Here is a 27,303-nt window from a genome sequence, read left to right on the forward strand (position 1 = left end):
TGATCATTCAGCATAATGATACTTGCCTGCTTGTATTAATTTTTCCTCACATGCTTTATCACATGCAAGAAGAATTCCTGCCCTGAAGGCATAAGAGATATCCCCTAATGGCCCTGGCCGTTACCACATTGATGGGGCTTGGGGTATCTGGGACTGCCCTGGACACCTCATCCCTGGTGATTTTACAACAAGAAATTGGAATAATTTGCTCACAATTGACACTGACCTTGGAAAAGACAGACACTGCATTAACTTATTTACAAAAGTCTTTTGGATTCCTTAGCAAGGGTAACCTTACAAAATAGGAGAGGCTTGGCTTGCTGTTTATGTAACAGGGAGAAATTTGCAGGGCACATGGGGAAGAATGTTGCTTCTATGCGGACCATTCTGGGAGAGTTACAAGAACCTTAGATGAGTTAAGAAAAAGATATTGATTCGTTTAAGTCAAGGACCCCATATGAGACCTCATTTAATTGGTCCCCATGGCTTACCACACTCATCTCTTCCCTAATTGTGCCAGTGGCTATTTGTTTATTGATCTGTCTTTTTGGCCCATGCATTCTCCAAAGGCTGAAACAAGCATTCCAGATACAACAGGTACAACTCATGGCCCTTTCAGTACATTATGATAGGCTCGATACATCTCACCCCATGGATAAACTCTCAGTTTGAGCGTATCCAGGCTGAAACTCCAGATAGGGGTGGCCCTGACCCATAGTCTCTCCCTGGTGGACTATTCTGGCTTGGTGACTAGGGTAGGGGGTGGGATATAAAACAAAACAAGGGGAGGTGTTCGGTCAAAATAATCTCAGGGCCTGTACTTGAGGCCTATAGGACAGAGAAAAGCCTGGCTCGAGTTTGAAGGATAGTCTCCAAGCTGCCAAGTAGGAATGAGACAACAAAATCTAGGTAGACACCCCTCAAGCCAGAAAGAGGACTTGGCTGTTTGTCATTGCCTAGAGGTACACCCATATAACACGATGTCACTTAACTTAGATAAGTGACACTCACAGTAATAAACTTGACTCCGTATCACATCTGATTGTCCAGCATCATAGGGCTGTTGATTGGTTGGGTAATGCACTCACCTTTCCCTGGGGAATAAGGCTAAGGAGGCCTGGCACTTTAACCCACATAGTAAAGGAAGAGAACCAACTCCATCAAGCTACACCCACAGACCTTGGCACAAGTACATACATACTAAACCACAAGGACAACAATGACAACAAACATATACGCATATATTTGTAAGCAAATGGATGTATAAAATATTACAAAGAAAACACTGTCCAGGAGTTTTTTGTGTAATATAGAGAATGGAACTCAGACCTTGCACATGTGCATCAAATGCTCATCAAGCTACAAACTGAGTCCTTATCTTCAATAGACAAAATCTCAAAGCTCCAGGTGTTCTGGAATTGGCATCGTAGCACAAGAATGCTTAGAACTCACAACCCTCCCTCCATCCGCAAAGTGATGGCTAGAGGTGAGTGTCACATTAGAGCAACACTTGTCATCACAGCTAATGAGAGCTTATGGAAGTCTTCGAGAGTCCTGACCATGAACATGGAGCCTTTCCTCTTGAGTTAGTGGTACTCATGCATCTAGAGTTATTTATTTTTACTATTTATAATACTGTCTGAGAATATTGTAAAATAAGATAAGTTGGGGACATTAAAAGAAGAGATAGGAGGATGCCTAAGATCTGATGTATACATTAGAAATACCAGCATGTTTCTGAGTTCCTAGGTTTTCACAGAAGGCCTTTGAGCTGCCTGTCTAATTTGTCATTGCTTTGTTCAAACAGACTGTGTAATAACAGCAACAACAGACATGATTTGAGCATCTCTGCGGGACTCCTAAATGCTACTCCTCAGAGTTCCCTAGAGAATTTGTTTTATTGTTCAGAAATAGGTAATAATATAATGTAGCACATTTCTTGCTTAGAAAAAGAGTACAGAAGAAGTCAGCACATTGCCTAGGAATGGGCTGGTGGTCTGAAAACATTACAGTGCATTACAGTCCGATCGCAACTCCACTTATCTATTTGGAGAGGCATTTATATTGCTCTTATTACCTAGTACCTGCTAAAGCTGTTTATGGAAACCACAAGGAAGAAATAATTTTTATGTTCCTTTTAGTTTGCTATAAATTCAGAAACAATTTTGCTTGAACAGCTGATCTGTGAATTAATAATGAGAGACTATAACTGGCTTCCACTACAGTATGTCAACCACTTCCTTTGTGTTTAAAAATTGATGAAGCTCAAAACTCCATTTCTTTACATGAAACAGATTTCAAAAGCATATTGGGTAATCACCACTTCTCTCATATGGAAAGTTCTTTCCAAGCTCATGTCTTGGCTTGTAAAAATGAAATAAAAACAGCATTCAGCTCAATATAAAATGTGATAATCCTCCTTTAAGGACTTCCAGAAAATGCTGTCTTGAGAAATCATGCCAAGAATTACTTCGAGTAAAAATGCCTCATGTTCTGTCTGGGAAACATTGTCTATCTAAACCAACGGTTTAGAATCTTTTTTTTAAGAAAGTGAAAATAGATTCTTCCCTCATACAACACATGCTAGCCACAGTTTCTCCTCTATTCTTTGCCCATCCCATTACTTCCCTCCCCTCCAGATCCACTTCCTCTGTTTCCTCTTCAGAAGAAAAAGGTCTTCAAGAGACTACAGCCAGACAAGGTAAAACAAGACGCAATAAGGTAAGGCAGAATGACATGAATAAACTTCCCATGACTTTGCTCTTACTCCTGTGTCTTTTTATTTTTGCATGCTTTATTTACATTTATTTTCTGCAACTGAGAAGACTTCATTTTTTTTAAAGCCTACTGTAGGTTCCGTTCACTTTGGAACTGGTAATAAGCCTTCCATCTGAGGATAACAGAGCAGATCCAGGGCAGGATTAAATTCTTGTTCTCGTGGGACGCTGATGTCAGCTTTGTGTAGTCACATCAGCAACTGAGCCAAGTCAATTTGAAGGTGCCCCAAGGCAGTAGACGGGGCTTGTCTCTTTCCGGTATTTTATAACGTGTCTCAGCAGATAGAAGTTGAGTAGAAACAAGGTTTAAATAAACCTGAAACCCTGTCCTTATCACACATAAAGGAAGAACATTTTTAAAAATAAACAAGTTTTTAAATTAGTGAACAAAATAGAATTCTTTGGTGGTGGTATTCCCACGCATACTTTATTCTGCTGGTCTTCTTCCCCTATCCCTGAACTCCCCAGTCCTCCTGTTTTCTACTTGCTAATGTTTGTGCTCTGTACCAGGAGCCCCCTTTGCTTTTATGCCACATATAATCTATTACGCTCTATTTATTTTCTTCTCTTTCACTACTTAACAGCTACATTTTAACTCTCATGGTCCCACTTACAGTCCCATCCCCTCTGCCCACCCCCAAATACATACGCACAAAAATTAAAATATAATGTCGGTATAGGAAGGAAATGATACAGTATTTGGCTTTAGGTGTCAGAATTACTGTGCTTCATATGATAATTCAGTTGCATCCATTTCTTAGAAAATGTCACAAATTTGAATATTGTGTATGTAACACATTTTTAGCAAGAACAATTATTAAAGTAGTGTTGCTATAATTATTTTATCTCTTGAATAAATGGTTAACATTTCTCAAAATACTTGCTAAGTGTTCACTTAGGATATAGGTCACTGTGTTAAGCAACATAATGTTCTAGAAGTAACTAGTCTATGATGCTTGAGATTTTGGGAAGGGGAAAGTTCCCAAGAAAACTTGAGTGTAGTCACTGACTGAGTCTAATTGTATTTAAAAATAAAACTTCTACCTCCTCTTCTAAGTTTTCTTAGTATTGACTTTTCAAATGACTTTATCAACTTCTTAGTTTTCTACATCATTTTTCTTCTTCTTCTGCTTCTTTTCTATCTTCTGCCAGGACTCAATTTTAGTGTTTTGAGATTTTGCACCTAATAGGGCAAAATGTAATCTGAGCCTTTATAGAAACATACTCTGCATATGAGACTCAATTTCAGGAACTAAAAGTTATAAGAAATTTAATTGAAGCTGGAAGCTTTAGAGGCAGACACTGAGGTTATAAAGAGACTATAAATAGGATTGTTTTTAAATACCAAAACTTGTCATTATGTTAATGGTTAATGTCCATATGTTCATGTTTAGCCTGGACATCAGGTACATGGAAACTTGACCTGCAGGTTTCTGGTAGAATATTATCGAAATAAGTCAAGATTGGAATTTATTAATACTTATGTGTCTTCAGGGATTTGCAGGTTATGTATATCCAGTGGTAACATACTTTCTACACAAAAATAGGATTTGAGTTCCATTTGCCACACCCATATTAAGAAAAACCTGCTTTGGCGCTTTCTGGTCCACAGGGTAGCCAATCATCCAGCTCTAGGTCCTATGGTAGGCCTTGTTCCAACATATAAGGAAATGGAGCATTGAAAAAGAAACCCAACTTGACTATGGCTTCCTATGTGTATGCCAACAAACTCACACACACCTCCACACCTACACGCACACACATGCACACACAGAGGTGTACTTGGCAGCATAGTAAACAACTATTTTAAAGATGGAATGGGTCTTTGAAAACTCTGTATTTCTTTTTTAGTGGTACTTATTTTCCAGGGATTACCATTCCACAGAATGCATGCCCATTCTGAGCACATGACTAATTCTGGCAGCTGTGTGCTGCCAAACCACATTCTGAGGAGGAGATGGCTGGATATTCCTGGCTGAGGCAAGAATAATACCCAAGAGTTTGCTGTGGAGCTAGAGGACTTTGAAGATGATCTGTTTCAATCCCTTCATTTTACACACAAATATCTTGAGACCAAGTGAGATTAAAGGATACACCTGAAGTCACACAGTCATATTATTGAAGAGCTTGGATTAGATCCTACTTCCCTAAGTTCTATTCACTCAGGAGTGAGGTGGTCAAGGAGAGAATTTCAAACTTACTGTGGGATTTTTTATTTCCCAAAGAATCATTTGTTGCCCAGTGAAAAACTCTTGAAGCTTCTACAGTGAGAGGGGTTGATAAGTAAAATTGAACTGATGATTTGTCTATGCTGAGCCTCGTATTGTCTTGTATGACCTATAGTTTATATGTGCACAATCTTTCCTACACACAAGGATTAAGTATAAAAATAACAAGGCACCATGCATAGTGATTTTAGTTAATAAAAATTGCTGGTCATTGCATAGCAATCAAGTATATTTTAATGTTGTACCCTTACAACCTTAATATCTGAAAACTTAAATACAAAAGTATTTGATAGGAAGTACAATATAGTAAATTCTGCAAAGGCATTAACATTTTTTGACTAAGTACTTAAACTAAGCATTTAGCTTCTGAAGTTGTTCCACCAGTTATATGTACAGAAGAAAAGTTGAAAGTAACTTTGTAAATGACAGACACAATTTTATGGGTTTTTTACAAACAGTAACTTTGCTTTGCAGAAATGAATAATGGTCGCTCAGTGCCCAAACTATTCTGAGTCACATTCTGTGAGGCACCTTCGATCCTTTCCAGGCTGAGGACATGATTCACATAAAGGGGCTGATTTAACTAAAGATAAATATAGTAATGTTTTGGAGTTAACTAAAAACGGAGAGCTTTTATTCAAGTTTCTGGACATGCACTCTCTAATACCTTCACATGCTCATCTTTGCATTCTGTAATTCTTCAAGAATCATGATAGGGATAACTGCTTGTGCCACATTTCTGAATTTTCTGCCATGAACGTGCCTCATCTCAATGACAACTGCTACACTTATGTGATGCATTGGATGTAGCTTGATGTTAGACTCCTACTAGTTCACAAGGAAATGAGGGACAATCTGCATTAAAACACATATGTAATTAAGTCTAATTATATATCAAAACACTCCATTTATAGGGATAATCCTTTACATATTTTATTGCGTGCCAAAAACAGATATTTTAGGGATGGTTCTATTCCTAGCCATCACACGGGGGCTCACAATGGTCTGTAGCTCCAGTTCCAGGCAATCTGATGAACCCTTAGGCTCACATGTGGTATACACCCATAAAGGCAGCTAGCGTACCTCTCTGCACACACAGTGTACTAAGTTTTAACCGAGATATTTAGACTAGTAAGAATAATCGCAATTATTCATTTTTCCCCCTTGCCTTTTTTGTTTTTCCTTTTGTCCTTGTTGCTGTTTCCTCATCTTGTCCCAGGATTAACACCCAGGGTTGTGTACACATCACACAAGCATTCTACCGCTCACATCTACTCAGGCTCCAGCGCTCTCTCCCTTTTTTAAAATTTACTCAGGAGATTTTGTCTTTTTCTACTTTCTACTTCCCATGGAGATTATATCTATGTAAGTCTCTCTTAGTATCCACATTGTTTATAAGTGATCCCAAAAATTCTAGCAAGGAACTTCTACAACTCATAAACACTTTCAGCAATGTAGCAGGATACAAAATTAACTCAAAAAAGTTAGTAGCCCTCCTGTACACAGATGATAAAAGGGCTGGGGAAGAAATCAGAGAATCAACACCCTTCACAATAGCCACAAATAGCATAAAATATCTCTGAATAACTCTAACCAAACAAGTGGAAGACTTGTATACCAAGAACTTTAAATCTTTGAAGAAAGAAATTGAAGCCCAGCTCTCTTTTTGGCTGTTTCCCTCTATATTATCATCTCTATGTTTCTTCCTCTTTCTCCCCCACCTCTCACTCGTCCCTCTCCTCCTTCTCCACCTCCTTTTATCCCACCTTTCTTTATTCTCTTCCCCTGTCTCTTCATGCTTCTATTTGTGTACGGCCGGGTGCTTGCATGCCATTCCAAGCTATCTTGAAACCCATTAATCACCAATTCTAGCTTTCCATTTGCCTCCCTCCATTGGCTCCCAAGATATTAATTAAGTTGGAAAAATAAAAAAAGCTTGAACATTGCAGAAAAATATTTAAATTGCTTGCAAGTAAGTCTTTAGTACATTTAATCATTTCATTATATTCTGAATTTGTAATATCCGTCAGGCAATGAGCTTCATATCTATATGAAGGACAGTGAGATGTCTTAATGAAGAAAGTTCAACTCCTACAATTTGTCTCCTAATTTGCACAATTATGCATGTCCCCTCAAACAAACAATATGCCAATAATAAAAGATTTTAAAAAGCTTGAGAGAAGGCTCATTGGTAAATACACTTAGTACCAAGACTGAAAAATGTACTTTAATCCCTTTGACTCACATGATAGATGGAGTGAAATGATTCCTGCAAATTATCTTTTGGCAGTCACATAATTTTAATATTTGCATGTGCAGACACACATAATAACTAAATACATATAAAATTAAATATATACACATATATGTGTATACACACACACATATGATTTAATAGTATGTGTAAAGTAGTACACTGTCATGAGAGTTTATACAGAATTAGAGTTCAACACCAACATGAGGTCTGGAATAAATTCCACAGATTAAACTATTCCAGGAGAGATACTCAAGCATAAAAGCCTGACATCAGCTAGTCACAACAAGCATATTTTTGGAAGTAGATGAACAGAAGTAAATTACAGGAGTGGCATTTAGAAGATAAAATAACAGCAACAACTCAGTCACAAATGGTCTTGAAACCTTTGAAAGCATTTTCTTTACACACTATCCTGCAAATGCCTCCATTTCCAGTTGTCTTTCCCCACCCTACCCCCAACTGATGCTTCTTGCTCCTAGTTCCACCTGCTCCCATTCTACCAGCAAAATATATGCTATTTCCTCTTCCCAGGGATAGCCCTGTGTCCTCAACTAGAGCCCTCCTCTTTGGGTCTGTAGATTGTAGCTTGATTATCATTTCCTTAACAGCTACTTAACACTTATCGCAAGTCACTGATACTACTATAAAATCACAGCTAATGATATGATTCTCCATGCAATTGCAAGTGATAAAGAAAAGAGAAAACTCGGTCATATATGTTGGTGAAGTGGTGCACTGGTATTTGGGGATCTTGTGCAAGTGGGAAAAGGAGTTGAAAGGTAGATTGTACGCAAGGAAACAGAAATTGCCAAGAGTTGACAAAAATGTCACATGAGGTTGCCAGTTAGTGTAAGGAAGCAAAGAGTGGCTTAGATAACACTGAAGAAGAAATGAGAGATAAACTTGGTGCGGAGAACTGAGAGCTTCTAAAGAAGATTCTTCCCTTCACCTTTCTAAAGGGGTTGGTGAAGGACCAGTATCCTTAGAGAACTCTATGCAAACTCAAGAAAGGCAAACAATTTTACCACACATGCTCACAAGCATCCAGGTGGCTTAGAGGCAGCTGAGTGCTTCTGAAGGCAAGCATGGATAACAATGATCCCGAAAGCCCGAAACATGTGGAGGAATATTTAATTCAAACAGTTGACTATAAAATACATCATTTTAACCACTAGAAATGATTCTTTGCTCTCGTATGGCAATCTGAGGTTACCTCCATTTATCTGCAAGTGGGCCAAAGCATAGCAGTATTCTTGTGCCTTATGTATTTAATGTCCCGGAGAGAGAATCACAGCTGCCACTCTGGAGCAGGTGAGCATCTCATTATACTAAATCATGAATGATAGAAATGAAAATTCAACTTTATCCATCTTTTATGTGTTGCCTTTTAATTTACACCTTTATCTCTTGCTGATGACTTCTTCAGAAAGCAATCTAATTAGCTTCTCATAGAGCTAAAGAATAGAGTGTTTGCCATGCCTCATGATGAAAGTATTTCTGAAGGTTTAGGAAACATGAGGAGTTATTTTTTTTAGTTATATAACTCCTAAATATCATTGACAGTATACTTGAATTGGATCAAAGTATATCATTTATGTATAAAATGGAATTAATAAACCCAGTTTTTGTTTAGCGATTAAACTTTAAATACTTGATTTTTAGACTAATTATCACATGTGAAGCAATACTGTGAAAGAGACCATGTTCTCTGCTATAATAGATGGAAAATAAAAGTCTATGAATTCCAAATTTTCCAGATTCTGAAGTCAACTTGTGTCTTCTCTGAAATTTATGCTAGTGATTGGGTCTAAGTGAGAACAAATATGGATATCCATAGTTATTTTTTAATACGTTGACGACTATAAAGGTTGTTCTTAGATAAGACTGAAATAACAAATATAAATTTTCTTGCCTATAGAGTAAGATAAACTATAAAACCACATACTGTAGTCACTACCCAACTTCACATAAAATATACTATAATCTATTCAGCTTAATTGGACCAATGCCATATAAAATGAAACAGTAGTTCTTGCACATTAACAATATGTATACATCAAAATAAAACAAGTTTCAGGAATGTATCTGATGGCATAATAGTTTCAACATGCCTTCATAAAACAAAACAAAACAAACAATCTTCCTCCCCACACATAAAAGAAAGTTACTTTGTAAATCAGACATTGTACTGGGCAGTGGTGACGCATGCCTTTAATCCCAGTACTCAAGAGGCAGAGGCCAGCAGATCTCTTTGAGTTTAGAGACCAGCCTGGTCTACAAGAAACAGTTCCAGAACCAAGACAGCCAGAGCTGTTACAAAGAGAAACCATGTATTCAAAAACCAAAAATAAAAAAAAAAAGATATTAAAGAAAATGTGGGTTTGGGTATGTGTGGGAGTGTGGGGGTGTTTAGGGGGGGTTAGCTGGGGCCATCAGTTCCAGGTGAAAAACAAAGTCATTTGTAAGATACTTTCTGGGCTCCAAGCAGAGTATAAACATTTGGTTTGGTTTGGTTTGTTCTGTTTTTTTTTTTTTTCTTTATTTGTTTTTTTTCTGTTTGTTTTGTTTTCAGGACAAGGAGTGGGACTGGCTGTCCTTGAACTATCTCTGTACATCAGGCTGGCCTTGAACTCACTGGGATCTGCCAGCCTCTGCTTCCCTGAGTACTGGGATTAAAGATGTCCACCATCAGCCCCTGGTTTAGGCTTTTATTTTATAGATCTGTCATTTAGTTGCCATGTAATGCTGAGTATACTATTTAATTTCTTTGAGAGTTAGTCCTCATTTTATGAAATGAAAAGATTCTGGTGGTTTTGATGAATAAAGACTGAAAACACAAAGAGTAAAAGTTTGCATTGCAGATTTGCCCACAACACCAAATAATTAGAATATATGACACCTGTTCTCCACAAAGACCTGATGATGTCCTACTTTTATACATGTAAACACAGACAAAAAGGTATACACACAGTATGCTTTGAAGCAAACTAAAACTTGAAGATTTTTATATCTCAAAAATTAAGTCATTTATGCACCAATTGATGGCCAATGTTATCTGTCTCCGAATTAAGAAATGTGTATCTCCTAGCTGAGAAAATTTTCTGGGAATGCAGAGTCAAGATGAGTGTTTCTGTCCTCAGAAACATCAAGCCTTTGCAGAAGCAGGTAGGGCCAACTTGGATGCCTGCAGTCATAGAAACCCGTAAGATGATCTGCAGGTCACTTTGCCATGCCACGCCCAATAGTTATTTTTCCTTGTGTGTGGAAAAAAGAATGTTCATAATGTTCCACACCAATGACAATGAACATATTGTATTGAGCAAGGATGGAGTTTCTAAGGAACATCTACCATACTGACAAGATGTTTATTTTCATAAAAATACATGCCCTCCTCAGAACTTTGTCTATCGCACAGGCTGTGTTACATTCATTTTTCCTGAGTGCCCAATGAGAATAGTATCATGTAACTGTAATTATTGATCCTGATTTCCTCACACCCACAGAAAATCTCCAACAACCTAGTTCTCCAGCTGAATGGGGTTCCACCTTATTCCCTGATGGCATTCTGAGTTTCTGAAGAACATTCACCCCACCGCCAAGATGAGTACTCTCATAAAAACACAAGTAAGCCTCAGGACTTTCTAGATATCCCATTTCAGTGATTATTTTGGAGATTCGTGTTTTTGACACATTTTCTTCCCAGCCTCAAGGAAACAAAAAAGTCTCCATCAAAACTTTATTTCAACTCACTAATGACTTTTTACCTCAAAGGCTCTGAGGTGAATTACTGTAGGATCGGTGTAGAGTTTTGGATCAGAGGGTATGCTGTACCATGAAGAATACAGAAGTAACTGTGAGCAACGATTTTGCATTTTTCGTGCACCTTGACTCTCTGTTTAAACTGAATAGCTTGTTTTGAGAATGTTAAAACATTTATATCATAATCCTGATTAATTAACACATACATGTTTGTTATTTGATAACTTCAGTATTGATATTAAGAAAAATAATCCAGCATTTGTCAGAATTCTCCCATGCCATCATTGTTATACAAGCTTCACCTAAATATCTCTAATCAGATATAAGACACTTGGGGAAATTGCGACTTGCTTTCTCTAATACCAATATTAAACCCTTAATTAAAATTAACAAATGAACAAGGTTTCTCAAGCTTTATAGATTTTTTCCTAGTGTTATTGCTGCTGCTGCTAGAACCCAGGGCTTTATATTTACTAAGAATCTCCTACCTCAGAGCTCAAACCTCAAATACTTTATACAGATTGTGTGATAAATCTTTCCAATGTCAATTACCGAAGCCATTTCATTCATTGTCTTACAATTTGATATATTTCTTTTTATAAAAATAAATTTCATATTTTGCAGAAATATTAGCCATAAGCTGATAGAGTTATGTCTTACTTATAAGCCTACTCTATCATTTCTTATTTTATAAACTGAGTTGATTTGAAATAAAAACTGAAAAACCAATGACATATTTACTTCAGTATATTTGCTTTGAACAAGGAAAAAAATCTTTGCAGAGCAGATATCTCCTAGGGAGTTTTTAGTATTGAATGAGAGATATAAATCTCAAACAAGCAATCTAGAATATTTATAATGAAATCAACCTGAGTTTTAAAAAAGCAAGATTCTCTAAGGCTTAGAAGAACTATAGAATATTCCCAGTGTTCAAGGTTTTGTCCAATCACAAATTTCTGTCATAATCTAAATGAAATAGGAATAGAAACTTTATCCAGAAACTAATGGAAACAGATGCAGAGATTCACAGCTAAACACTGGGTTGGGTTCCCAAAATCCAGTCAAAGAGAGGGAGGGTCAATAATATGAGCAAAGAGGTCAAGACCATGATGGGGTTACCCACTGAAACAGCTGACCTGAGCTAATCGGGGCTCATTGTTGCTGAACTGATGGTGGAGAACTAGCATAGGAGCAACTGGACTCCTTCTGAATCTGGGTGACAATTATATGATGTGAGATCCCCTCTGTATTCTGTGAATACCATTGGTTAATATAGAAACAGGTTTGGCCTGGTAGAGTAGAGGAGACCTATGTTGGAGAGAATCCCTGAAGCCCCCTGGAAATAGATGCTGGAACTTTAGTCAGTAAGCCATTTGGCAATACACAGACTAATGGAAATAGGTTAAATTAAGATGTAAGAGTTAGCCAATAAGAAGTTAGAGCTAATGGGCCAAGCAGTGATTTAATTAATATAGTTTCTATGTGGTTATTTTGGTTCTGGGAGGCCAGGAATGAACAAGCAGTTCTTGTCTCCCAACAGAACTAGGCGGGGAAAACTAAACTGAATGCTGGTAGAAAGAAGAGTGGAGTCCAGAGAAGCCATGGAGCTGCTGCCAGAGAAAGACATGTTGAAACCTTGCCAGGAGGCCACGAGCCTCATGGTGAAACATAAAATAATGGAAATGAGCTAAATTAAGATGTAAAATGTATTCTTGATAAAATGTGCTTTCTAATTTTCTAACAGAAATTAGAAAAGCAGTTGTGGATTTTTACAAGTCTTATAGATTAGGGACCAAGACAAAGAAAATCAGTGACTTCATAGACATTGGTTATAATTTAAAAGCCACTAAGAAAATTTCCAGAGATAATATGCCTCTATGAATGGTTGCACTTTTGAGCTAACTCCAGTGATCCAAATATGCTCAGTACTGGCTGCCACCCTGCAGTGTTATATAGATAATTCCCACTGGCCATTCCCTTCCCTGTCTTGTACTTAAAGGCACAGAGAAATGTCCAGTAGACTAACGTCATGACTCAGTCCACCATACTTCTTTTCCTGAAAATCTCTGTGCTAATCATATGTTCAGACAACTATTTTTCCATAAAAATATACTGAGTGTTAATTACCATAGCCACTGTGGGAGATACTATAATGAACACTTCATTATCCTAATTGTTAGTGACAGTTTGGTTTAAAAACATGTACTGAGAAACATTATGAGACAAAGGTCCTCCAAAATGACATTAAGTACCTTTGTGTTGGGCATTTACTGCTGGGCATAGGGACTGCCTCTAAGAGTGGTTCATTTCCTCAGTGAAACCTCGGAGAAAACTAAGTATCCATTTGGGAGTACTTACTCATTTTTGATAGCTTCTTGGTTAGGAATGATTAGAAAGTGTGTTCACTTTCTCCGTTGAACAACAACAATGAAACCTTTCAGAAAAGATTAATTAAAAATTCCTTAATGAAGTTGCTGGCTCCATATTTCAAACATTTGGAGCACTAAACACTGTTTTGTTCTGTTTACATAGGACTAAAATATAATTGAGAGTGTCCTGGAATTGTAGGGAATTACTAGGCAGGGGAAAGCTAGAACATTGTAACTAAAGAAGTAATCAAAAGTATGTGTGTGTGCGCGCCCATGTGTGTACATGCATGCATGCCTGTTTGTCTTTCATACATACATACATATACAAGTGCACATGCACAGAGTTTAAGTGTTCACATACATAGCATCACTGAACTTCAGAAAGTTGAAAATAGTGTTAAAATAAAAGTATACCCAGTGATCTTTAAAAGAAGCAGATTGAAATTATAGATCAAAGCCTAAAGGGAAACATGCTTCTGTATTTGGAAAGAAGGATGTCACTCCTATTCATAACAGCATGAAAGCTTCTGGTAAAGTACACTTGTTGAGGTTATTATGCCTGAAGGACTCTAAGTCAAGGTATCCCTGAAATGCTTGCACACTATTGTTTATTGCTATACTAAACAACTTAAGTATAAAGTCCAAACTGTCTAAGAGTTCATCTTCTGATTGATGAATAAAGAAAATGTGAAACATACACAATGAAAATTTCAGTGAAAAATGAAAAAAAATGAAATTTTCAAGAAAATAAATTAAAAGTTACATCAAATGAAGTAAACCAGACAGGAAACATGGAATATTTTCCATCATATGTAGACTCCAGATTTGTGTGTGTGTGTGTGTGTGTGTGTGTGTGTGTGCCTCAAGAATGCTAAAATTAAAGGCTATAATACCATCCCTTGAATTGCCTCCCATCATCGGGAGATGGAACATTCATCCAATGCTCTTGGACAACATATCTTCTCAATTGCTTTTCTGAGAAGATTTCAAATGCCAGCTGCCAACTTTAGTAGGAACATTGTGACTCCACACCCCTGCCCTGTCTCTGAGAAGAAAATGCTTTACTGATCTATCTATGTCTCAGCATATACACTTACACATGTGCATCTCTCTCTCTCTATATATATATATATATATATATATATATATATGTAATTTTCTCCAACATATTTCATAGAAATGAAGGGGAATGATGTACTTTAACTTCCACAGAATGTTTATTTTCCCTGCAGGAGAAATATTTTCTCCTTGGAGGAGTTTTGAGGGATCATATATCAAACCCAACATCCTCTTAACTGTTTCTTTGCTCTAATTGATAACAGGAAACATGCACTGTTGACAGTCTCAGACAGCAGGAAAGAGACTCCTGCTTCTCACTTTAGGTTGTTGCTGTGTCAGCTGCTATGAAGTGCTGACGCTGGGCTGGGTTAGGGCTGTGGCCCATCTGAGAATTCAAAGGTCTTTAAGGTCTTACTGACTGATTGTTCTCAAACATTCCCTATGTGCACACTCATAAAGGAATGCCTACCAACTAGCCTTGTTCGTTCCAAACTGAAGGGTCAATCAGACTGAGGAATTCAGTCCAGAGAACATCATACTGGAATAAAGAGTGGGAAATGGGGGCAAATGAGAGAAAAACCTTTCTACATGAGCGAAAGTGTGTATTTGCTTCCTGTACTCCGTAGGTCTTGTTCAGAGCAATGTAATCACGAGGAAATTAAATTTTCAATATTCTGTTTTAATCTGTGTTTATCTTAATATCCCCTCAGTAAAATTTGCAACTAGATCATTGATCAAAGAAAGACACCTGTACCTGGGCACATGCACATTAAAACATTGCATGAAGAGAGAGGGAAGCCATGCTGCTGCTTCTGTTAATCCTTACAGGACTTATCTTTGGTCAGATACATAATAACATTAGAACTTTCTTATAACTTCTAGGAATGTCCTGTGTCACCTGACATCTGTGTATTTAGCATAGAAGGATTAAACTTTCTACCTGAACTCTAAAATGGAGAACAAAAAGAAGAGAAAGCCCCAGAAATAGCCTGAGGATTCCAAGATTTTTTTGATATGTTCAAATAAATTCCCCAAATTTTATGAAGTTTAATATCTTTTGTAACAATGTTGATAAAAATATAGAACAATAAGTGACATCATTATAGTATTTTGTCATGTATATTTAAATTTTGTAACATGATCTATTGTATTATAGCTATAAAGTTAAGTATTCAAGCATAAACATGTACACAAATAGTTAGGTACATATGTATGTCACATGTGTACATATGTATCACAAAACCGAAAATTTGATGATCCTTAAAATTTAAACCTATGAGTATGTATTTCACTATATAAATTAAAAGGAATAAAAATACAAAGGATGTATGCATACTGAAGACTTTTTGGAGTCAAACAATCATATCCATTTTGGTTTTTAAAATTCTTCCGTCTTGACCCACCTTAGAGACAAGAATAAATATGCCTAAATATTATATTTACAGAAATAAAATAGGTGATGAAGATATGGGGCAGGGGTTAAATATATGAATGAAGCCAGAGCAAGAAATATATTAGCCGGGCGGTGGTGGCGCACGCCTTTAATCCCAGCACTCGGGAGGCAGAGGCAGGCGGATCTCTGTGAGTTCGAGGCCAGCCTGGTCTACAAGAGCTAGTTCCAGGACAGGCTCCAAAAAAGCTGCAGAGAAACCCTGTCTTGAAAAACCAAAAAAAGAAAAAAGAAAAAAACAAGAAATATATAGACTTTTTGCGTAATTACAACCCACCCCAAAGGAATGCTGTTTACCTGTTTTAATTGTGAATTGTCCAGACAGCAATCACTGGCCAAAGGATTACTCAAGCAATATTTCGTAGCAATCTTTAGAATGAAATAAAGTGTATGCTGTAACGCAGTGACGATAGTGTTGCTAGTGACAGGAGTTGCCTCTCCGTATGAAGAAAAACAAAGTCTGAGGGGATTCTTATAAATTGGTCACCTGAACTTGACGAGGAAAAAAGCAGCAACCAATGTCAGAAACTATCAACACCTACAAGGACGATGACTGGCAAGGACAAGCAGTGTTGCAGTGACCAGTTGGTGAGCCAACACCAGCAGCTAACAAAGCAAGTGAGAGCTGAATACGGGCAGAGAGACTTTGTCTCCGCTAACTGGGCTGAGCAGTGCATATGCAGCCTATAATTATCTCTTTGAATATATCAAAAGGCGTTCACAGAAAGCAAGACTCCACATCCACTGGGCCCAAGGCATGCATGGAGAATTGACTCCAGCTGCATAAATTTCCTTAGTTTTTTTTCCCCCACTATCTGCCATAAATCCTATGGAAAGCCGCAAGAAAAGGAGCTTAAAATTGCAATCCTTTCCTTGGGACTTGACCCAGTCTTGGGATTTTCTGCCATTATTCTCCATTTCCACACAATCCATGTGGCCTGGACGTTACATGACATGGAGAAACCCAGTATGTCTGAAAGATAGCTCTTTCCCAATGCCAAATCATAGGACATGTGTCACTTTCCTCCTTCCCTTGACAAACATAAACTAAGCATCCCTCATTTCTGACATTAAGAATATAAGGTCCTGACTCTGGCCCAGGTGTGTTCCAGACGTTAAGATATCAATTATAGGAATTAAAGATGATGTAATCTGGGAATAAAGGAGATTAACGACATGCCAGGGAAAAGGAAGAAAGTCAATATTCATCAAATACTCATTATGTGCCAGACGCTATTCCCGAAGATGTGGAAGTATGTTTGAAACACAAAAGTGAGGAAGCACTGTCAAATTATGAATACACGGTTCACAGAAATCCAGTCCCAACACATTCACACACACGGGAAATTCATTTGACAATTTACTCCACAAAATTGGTAGAACAAATCATGTTTACTCCCACGGTGCTTCAAGGGTGGAATAAATTCTAGTTGTTTTAAAGAAACAGTATATAAACAATTTAATCTGTGAAACAGGAACCATATTTTTGTTGTTGTTGTTATTGATCATCATTATTGCAGCAGTTGGAACAATTACTTTGAGCTGAAATATAGGAAATTTGATGATCATCTCTGTTCAGTAAAATTAGGTTCTACGTGGAGATAGGATTGTTATAGTCAATGTTCACTCTTCATTACTTCAATTTCTTACAGAGCACAGACTAGACAGCCATGTATGCCAGTGTTCAGTCCTCAAGGAATATACATGCTAAAGCATTAGAAGGATCATCAATCACAACTTTAAATTCATTTCAATAATGCACAGCAATGAAATTAAATGATGTCTCCAGTTGTAGATAATATTTGGTTGTCTTTCTAATTATCATCAGCCCTCATAATCTGCCATGTAGAAATCCTTCTGAGCCTAAAAAACACAATTTTCTGACAATATGTCAACTGTGTGCAGTAATCCAGAATGGCTCAAAAGGCTGATGTGAATGCTGTCTGCACAGGCAAGCATTTCAACCGCTGCTGTGGGGCCTTGTTCAGATACCATTCTTTGAGGGAATGTTACCTACACACCTTGTAAATAATTGGACGGAGAGAAAAAACTACCCCTTTAGAAAGATTATGCTTCAAACATTCCATATGAACTTATTGTACTTCCTAATGGGATTTCATATTGATCTCATCATAAGCAAAAACTGTGGTATCATCAAATACACTGAACAGACATCTGAACTTGTGGTTCTTCCTTGTGTCTCACTACAACACACGTTCTCTCCATTTGAGACTTAATTCATTTATCAGAATGATTTCATTTTTTTAAGATGAAAATTTTATAAGATCATAAGAAGAAAAACTAACAATTTAAAAAAGTATCAGAGTAAAATTGATTCAAATAACAAAATACACTTTTGCTGTTAGAAGTTAGTTTATTAGACATGAAAAGAAATTCAGGGTAGAAAGTTCACCACTAATCCTGATAAATTGCATAAGTACATATGAGAAGCTAAAACCACATGCGACTATTACTTGCACTTGTTTTATAAATAAACTGCTTCTTGATTTTTTTTTGTGTGTGTCTTTCATTAAGATCAGAGAGAAAACTTTAAAAGCAGGCCATTCATCTTAGCACTTACCTCATATGCGTGATAATAAGTGTCGTGGTGGGGATGAAAAAATCATCTACTCGGTCAAACTGCTTCCCAACTGGCTGGGTGTGGATGGTGTGGTGTGGTACATTCCCACTGGCCAGGGTTATCACCTAAACAGACACATCAGGTTTAGACTGAAGCGGTGTAGAGGATGAGGCTAAATTTTCTTCAAAATGAATAAATTGCTTTTCTTTTGAGAGTTGGTATCTTAGTAGCAAATTGTGATCCATAATGTGTAGCTATTTTTTTTTTTTTGAGACAGGGTTTCTCTGTGGTTTTGGAGCCTGTCCTGGAACTAGCTCCTGTAGACCAGGCTGGCCTCGAACTCACAGAGATCTGCCTGCCTCTGTCTCCCAAGTTCTGGGATTAAAGGTGTGCGCCACCGCTGCCCGGATATGTAGCTAATTTTTGAGAGTAAACGTTCTACAAAGAAGTATTATAGCATATAACTTTTGCACAAGGCAGACACCTTAGGACTTAACATTCTTAGAACACCTCTGTTTACTAAAAGACACAGGATTACAAATACACGTATGCAACCTGTGCATTGCAGAAGCTATGAAAATAGTAAAACAAACACACATATAAAAAGAATTACTATGACATACTTCTTCTATAGAGTAAAGATAGCAATAAGACCATGAAAACAAGAACAAAACATGGCATCACTTTAACTTTTGAAAACATTAAAATAAACAAAATTTTGTTTTAAAAATTTTTACTCATTTTAAAAATTTATTTATTTGTGTGTATGTGCATGTTTAGGTATGTGCTCATATTCATGTGTGTGCTAGATGCCACAGATATGAGAATGAGAGGACAAAATTGAAGGGACAGTTCTACATAAAATATGATTATATTTCAAGTATTTTATCCTCATATTCTACAAGGTATCAAGTTATGGAGTCCTCTTTATTCTTCCTGTACCTTGTCAGAGTTGAAAGAAACAATTATTAATTAAAATTCTATTCAAAAAATGAGTATGCAAAGGGCTAGGTAGTGGTCCAGCAACTAAAAGCACTCACGGCCAAGCTTCTCCTGCATGTGAAAACGTACTTACTACTCACCAACCATGTAATTGTAGACAACACTTTCACCATGACTTGAAGAATAGCAGTTTCTACATTTTGTAAGGTATCAGTATCATTTAAAAAGTAAAATACAACTATGAAACAATTGAAACTCTGTGGAGAATCACTAATTTGCATGATAACTCATGGGCTTTATAATAGTAAAGATTACCAAAAATAATTTTCATAAAAATTTGTCAAAAATGTATAGGTCCAAAAGTAGCTTGAAAATGGAAAATTAATATGGAGTGTTTCTATTATTGAGAAAAGGCTGTTGCACCTTCCTGAGTAAATGGGTACCAGTGTAAAATGCATTGGGCTGTATGTAGCAAAGACTCCTCAGCCTTCAGAGCCCAGTGTCTGGCTTTCACCAGCAGGCTCTGTAATTGACATGACACAAAACACATGTGCTGCCATGAGGGCCTGCCCACTGTTTTGATTGTGAATTTAGTTTCTTAGAAGAACCATTCATCCCAACTTTCACACATCTGAAATCCTATATTCTTTGCACATGTTTTATAAAAATCCTACTGGGTGATATATTTCCATGATTGTTGGACATTTCTGCAGAGTCATGGCTTTCTTAGGTAAGCAACTCAAGGAATGAAGACCTGATACATGTGCTTGCGAGCTTTTGGTGGTTAATTAATCTCAAGATACTAGCATTTGGTCTCATGAGAGCCAAGATGTGACATTCGAAAGTCTGACTGTATTACATATATATAATCTTTCTGCAATCTACCTGTCTTCAAATAGGTTATCTTTATATGAAAATAAAATTTTTCTTATATAAACTACTCTGATAGAAACTTTCCTTCTTACTTTCTTCCTTTTATTTTATTTTATTTTATTTTATTTCAGATATGGTCTAATTCCTACTTAGAAATTTGTTTAAAATCACTATATTCTGTAACATAAAGAGTGCTATTAGGTATTCAGAGAAAAACAAAGACATCATTTTCAATGACCAAAAATGTGGATAAAATTACTTAGGATGTCTACAACGTTTTAGATGGGGTGGTCTGTATAATATTTAAAGTTTTAATAAAAACTTTCGTCACTATTTCAAAACTTATTGTTTCAGTCATCTGAGTAGCTAAACTAAAAGAGAAGTGAAGTAATTGATTAAAATAAAAACACATGACAAACAGCAACAAAAAAATAAATTAAAAACACTTGCTGCTATTTTTTTAAGAAAAAAGTATTCAAGCTTGTAAAGTAATTCTTACGTTTTAAAACCAATTAAAACAATAGCATTAAAATATTTTGTAGGCATATATATAAATATATATAACACACAAATATATATATATATATATATATATATATATATATATATATATATATATGATATTTTGCTGCCATGCATGCACATGCTCTAAGTCCCAAGGAGGCCAAAAGAGGGAATCAGGTTGCCTGGGACTAGAGTCGTAGATGGTATAGAGTGGTCATGTTGTTGCTGGAAACAGAGCATATATCCTTTGGGAGAAAAGTCAGAGCTATTTACCATCCCAGAAATACATAATTTTGTAGCCATACATGTTGGACATGTTGGGTTCTTTTGTCAAGATTAGACTTAAATATCAAATCTCCAATAGTTAGGACTATTTCCTTGTCTGACCATATGTCACTTTTGCAGTCTTCCACCATGAAGAGAGCAGTGGTATTGCTCAGTCTCTATCCTGATGTGGGAATTCCCTTTGTATGCTGTGATTACCATTAATGAATAAAGAAAACTGGCTTGGGCTGATGAGGTTGAATAGATATAGGCAGGGAAACCTAAGCTGAATGCTGGAAGAAAGAAGGGGAAAGTCTGAGAGACGCCATGTAACCCCACTGGAGACAGACGCCGGAACACTAGCCAGTAAGCCACAGCCACGTGGCCGTACACAGATTAATAGAAACTGGTTAAATTAATATGTAAGAGTTAGCCAATAAGAACCTAGAGCTAAAGGACCAAGCAGTGATTTAATTAATACAGTTTTTGTGTGATTATTTCAGCGCTAAGTGGCCGGGAACCAATAAGCTGCTTTCTCCTCCTACACCCTCCCTGTGATAAACAGAGGTTTTACTGGACTTAATGAGATGGGCAAAAGTGACTGTGAATTCTAGTCCAAATGCTAAGTAAGTCCTCTTGAGTTTCCACTCTTGTCTTCTGAAAGTGCTGGACTGTGCAGATATCTGGCTTGCGGGCAGAAGCTCAGAAAGAGGCGAAGCAAGTACTCAAGTACTCCAAGGGCATCACTGCATGTGATGGACCTGGAATGAGCCAGTGGGACAGTGGTGACTGGAGCCACATTGGCATATATAGATGTCACCTGCATACAGCCCAAATGGCTGCTACTTCACAAAAGTAGATGGCTAGTTCAGCTTAAGTCTAGGGTACTCATAGTTTAAAATATGAAGCTTTAGAATGGTTTGAGTTGTAAAATAGGGAACTGGGATAATACACTATGTTTCTGACATTTAAAATGTTGCCGTTTCTAAATATAAAATGAACTATCTTTATCATAGTCTATTAAATTAATTCATCTCAAGAGTTCTAGCATTTGAATAAAATTTGAAAAATACTCAGAAACACTTAAAAGACGGTTAGTGAGAACTACTTGGTAACCAAAATACTGCACCTAACCTACCTTACATATATGCAAAAAGTTTGGTGATTTAGGGCTCTACATTAGCGGCACACTCCAGGTAATGCTGTGTTCGCAGGCAGTGTGAGGAAGTAGTTCACAATAAATTTCTAGCACCCACCCCTCTTCCGCTTAACCTTGTCTCTGAAGATCTGAGGGCTGTGGCACAAGGTTACAGTCACCTGATTACTCTCTTCCTCTGCTTCTGTGAAGTCATCACATCAATGACGTCAAAAAGGGACAGTTGTGCCAAGACTAACACAGCACATCCCCCAATGAGAAGTAAGCCTGAACTCATATTACCAAACTCTAGATGTTCAAGATGATAGAACAACCGTTACCTTGGTGGTCAGAGTCTATGCTCTCTGCCTCAAGGCCTCACTGAGAGTACTGAAGCAAGGCCACAGTTCAAATGCATCCTTACCTGTCTATTAATGAGGATGTGGCTCAGTTATATCACTAAACCTTCTCTTGTACGCATGCTTTGCTGCATCATTTGAGGCTCTTGACAGAAGATGCCAGTATATTCTTATAGTTCAGAGGTTCTGTTTCAGCAACAGCATACAGAGTAAGGTAAATTGTAATGTTTTTTTTTAAATGGCACTAATTGTTTACTGTCATTCATTTTTACCATATTAATGGAATCTTTAATAAATATTATCTGTGATCATCCTGGTCTGCAATAACTACTTGAGCTTTAGACATTTTGTTTTCTTATTTCTATACATAGACGGCAATTGAAACCATAGTTCCCATAAAGAAGAATGTCAGTTATACGGCCACGGACATCTCTGAGATACCTAAAGGTTTAAAAGTCATCACTTCCTCGGCTCTCATGCCCTGTTACCTGTAAAGTTGGTGATGTCTTCTCCATGCTGCCCCAGCTCAGCACCCAGACCTGGTCATGTGACTTGTCATAGTGTAATTTAACTGGTACAGGATCTGTGCTCACTGCCTGTAATCAAGAACAATTAAAAACATTGTAACGACTAAGTGGATCCACAATTCTGGAGAATGATACTGTGCTATATACAGCGCAGAGCCAGGGAGACACAGGATGCACCATGTTTGAGAATAGTTATTCTAAAGCCCTTCTAAATCTCTTAAAATAGCAAGACCTTAGGAAGAAGTTAAGCTTACAATTTTTCTCATAAAATAGAACTAATAATACCTACTTTCAAAAATTGCTGTGACTATTAGAATAGGTAATGGATGTCTGTGTCTGGTCAATAGTACGCACAACTGAGCTATTACTGCAACTACTGTAGGAGCGCAGCTGTAGTATAGCTTACTGCCTTGGCAGACTGTTTCCTTAGCGTGCTCTTCGAGGAGCCCCTGGTTCCACTTTGTAGTGTATGGATGGATGCACTCTAGTAAGTGTTGAGTTATTTTTATGATCATGGCATTAACATTAAAGTGTTATAATAATCAAGATATTGGAGAAAATAAAAGAGTGCAGTGTCTTTTTTAAAGGACTTACAGAATAAAGGGATTTGTGTGGACGTAGTATAACTTGACATGTTTATTTGTAGATGGTTACCTCCTTGAGAGGTTCCGGCACGCAGGCTGTCAGTGAAAACCCTTCTACTCTCAGTTCTCGCCATCAATTCCAGAAAAAATAAAGCTCACATGTTGAATCTTTACAAACAGCTGTAAATATATTTTGAAAATTTGATTGTACAGAAAGCAGGGATATCTGTTTTTGAAAATTGGTACTTAGTATATGTATTTATTTATTTACCAAAAATAAACCTGTGAACCTGTGATGCACAATATAGCTTAAGGGTGTCTGAACTTTTTGTGTGAGTGACTGCCAGTATTCCTGGGAGAATAAGCAACTGCAAAATTGTGCAGCATGTGAAAGTTAATTTCTGCTAAGAAAATTAATATTGTTCTATTTACCAAAAACGATTACACTCTTCACATGTTTTTATATGAGTACATATAGAAAAGACTTTTTAAGCTTTAACTCTCCTAATAGACTTATGTAGGGGTGGGTTCCATTCTTAGTTTTCATTATTGGTCCTTAGAAGAAATGGTTTTAAAGTATAATAGGATTCTCCATCAAATGATGTAAACAAGTATAAATAAATGTCTGGGATTATCTACCCATGGCTTCTCATCTTCTAACTCAAACAGGAGTTCATGTCTAAATGCTTGACACTGTGACATCACTGAATTTCCAAATGTGTCAGGCCACTTTCAGACCTATTTGGAATTCATGAACTCCATAGCGCTAGAGGGCCATGGAGTAGATATGCCTACCTGCACATGTAACCTTTCATGTTTATTTGTTTCTAAGGTCAACCTACCTCTTCTCACTTCAAGAAAATGATATTTGTTAAAAGACAGTAATTTGGGACGGATGTCTGGAATGTGGTGTACTAGCATATGCTTATCTCCCAAGTTCAGCCTGTGCTGAATTCTACTTTGGGCTTTAGCATGATTTACATTAGCCTATAGATATTATTTTTTCTGGAATTGTTTTTTGTCAGACTCTTCCAATAGAAGCCTCCAGAAACAAAGAAACATCATATAATTCAGGAGAGAACCTTTCTTTAATCAAAAATGAGGGAACCAACCACAATCAACTTAATGAATTATTCTGACTAGGCTATTGTAGGTTGATTCTTTTCTTGACAATATACTAGGTTTTCTGAATATCTACTTTTCTGCATTGTCTGATCTTATACAGAAAATTCTGCTGTAATCCATTGTCTGAAATTCTGTTGAAATATTAACCTTTACTGAGATATTTTTCAAGCAGCAGAGCATGTTATTGTCCTCCATGTGCAGGCTCTAGAATGGTTTGTCATGTAACTACTATGCTTAGTGCTACAGTGCTGTAGTGAGCTAACCTCATCTTCTACCTGTTTTGTAAACACCACTGAAAATACACTGAATATGAAACAGTAAAACAAAGGATTTCATTTGATGCACTATAGCTTTATGTGGGCATCGACAGAATCTTTTGTCCTGTGATATTATAAAAACAGTGTTGAAAGGCAAATATGCTTTGAGGTTAAATTTATTTTTATATGTGTTTATGTCTTTGTTGACCTATAGAGAATAGAATTCATATATGTAGGTGATAAAATGAGTCATCGGTCTTTCTTGGGTAAGCAAAAGAAATACAAAACCCTAAGTGTACATACAGTGCACTGCTCATGGGCGGGGTGGATCAGATTCTGTGAAGACGGTTCACTTTGATAGGGAGGAACAATGACAATAGCAACAAGACACAGTAGAAGGACTGAGACTTGACATGAGGAAAGAGCGGAGCACAGCTTGTTTTCCAGTCTGACAAGGAGAGTACCAGCTGGCTAATTAAGTGAACCTAATTTAAACTAATGATGTAGATTCTCAAGATAATGCACTAATGGCTGGAGGAGACTGCTGATGGTCCCAGGAATACTCCACTGAGCCTCTTCTGTACCCAGGCAGAACCGAATCTTGTTCCACAGAAAATGAAATGAGGTGAGTTGTTTCCTAGTTAATCACCTATAAAGCGAAACATCATACGTATGCCACTCTAGAAAATATCTGAAATAATTCGACATTTAAAATAATACCACATTTGGAGTTACTGCTAAACTTTTGTTACTTTATACTTTCCAATACAGATAAAAATGATGTCGATGGTTCTACTGAAAGCAAGCATACAGATATTTCCTGATTGTTATCAACTTCCGAGCTAAGCTGGAAGTACTTATATCACAAGAAACTAGTCTCTTTTATAAAACTATTGTGTATTTATACAACTTAATGTTGGAAAAATTTGTAGTCATCAAGTATACATTCATTAAGAGTCCACAAAATGAGATAATGCAAAGGAAAAGGCCTGAAATGGGATACCATAGATAGTATTAAATTCTGGAGACTATGGCCGTGGTTGTGCACACTTACAACCTCGGCACCCTGTGGAGGACACAGGAGGATCACCAATTCCTCACACATGAGGATCATCACAGATGAACCACATGTCTAGATCTTGTCTCATTTAATCATTTCATCATTTGATTCTATGCCAATTAAAATGTTTTAAATTTTCAGATTATTTGCCAATGGACAATTTTAGTAATTTGAGACTTTCGCCTTTTTCTTTGAGCATCAAAATACATTTGATGGAATGCTGCTTACCTTTTAGAAGGCCAAATTTCAGTTTCAACATTTGACTTTTCTTGATGCTCCTTATTTCATTTACTTTTGCTCTATTACTTACCATTTTTTATTTTCAACTTTATTGTGACTAAGAGTCACTTATTAAATATTTTAATTGCTTTCATTCTCTTTAAATGATATAAAGGAACAGAATATATTTAGAAATGTGTGTTAGTCTAATGACTTTAAAGTGAATTGTCTTTTAAATGCACAACTTTTAATCTGTATTGCTTTCAAATCATATAGGAAACAAAAAATCAACTTTAAATGTATAATCACTAGTTCTTATTAATGCCCATGAATTTACCTATACTGAAATGTTTCTTTATTTAATGTCAAGGTAATGTGTCTTCATTTCACCAAGATTCTCAGTAGAATTTCTGAAGGTCAGCACCAGGAGGAATAAGCACCATGGGCTTTTGCTTATTTAAGAAGTCCTTAAATTCTCTTTCATCTTTTTTTAAATTTCTTTTTTTAATTAGTTAATTTATTTATTATGTATACAATGTTCGGTCTGCATGTATGCCTGCCCGCCAGAAGAGGGCACCAGATCTCATAGATGGTTGTGAGCCACCGTGTGGTTGCTGGGAATTGAACTCAGGACCTCTGGAAGAGCAGCCAGTGCTCTTAACCTCTGAGCCGTCTCTCCAGCCCTCTCTTTCATCTTTAAAGGACTTTTTTTTCTGAATGAAGGATTATTCTTCATGAATTGATCCTTCTCTTCATCTTCATTCATTCTTCCTTCCCTCATTTTTAACTTCTATTTTCTCTTCTTAAAGATTTATTATTTAAATTTTCATTTTGTGGATGTGTGTGTGTGTGTGTGTGTGTGTGTGTGTGTGTGTGTGAGAGAGAGAGAGAGAGAGAGAGAGAGAGAGAGAGAGAGAGAGAGAGAGAGAGAATGCACATATGTGGAGATGTACCTACATGTATGCATGTAGAAG

General features: G+C 36.9%; 1 protein-coding gene across 3 annotated transcripts in view; it reads right to left on the reverse strand.

Annotated features, from left to right (window-relative positions):
• Window positions 1–27,303, reverse strand: part of Fstl5 (follistatin like 5) — a 393,360-nt gene that overhangs the window by 18,522 nt on the left and 347,535 nt on the right. For all 3 annotated transcript variants that reach the window (XM_038348044.1, XM_038348043.1, XM_038348042.1), the window contains 2 exons: window positions 23,046–23,153; window positions 18,481–18,605 (listed from right to left, as the gene is read on the reverse strand). In XM_038348044.1, coding sequence (XP_038203972.1) covers window positions 18,481–18,605; window positions 23,046–23,153 — 233 coding nt within the window. The remainder of the gene's footprint in view (window positions 1–18,480; window positions 18,606–23,045; window positions 23,154–27,303) is intronic.

Source organism: Arvicola amphibius, chromosome 11 (genome assembly GCF_903992535.2).
Source record: "Arvicola amphibius chromosome 11, mArvAmp1.2, whole genome shotgun sequence".
NCBI classification, from domain to species: domain Eukaryota; kingdom Metazoa; phylum Chordata; class Mammalia; order Rodentia; family Cricetidae; genus Arvicola; species Arvicola amphibius.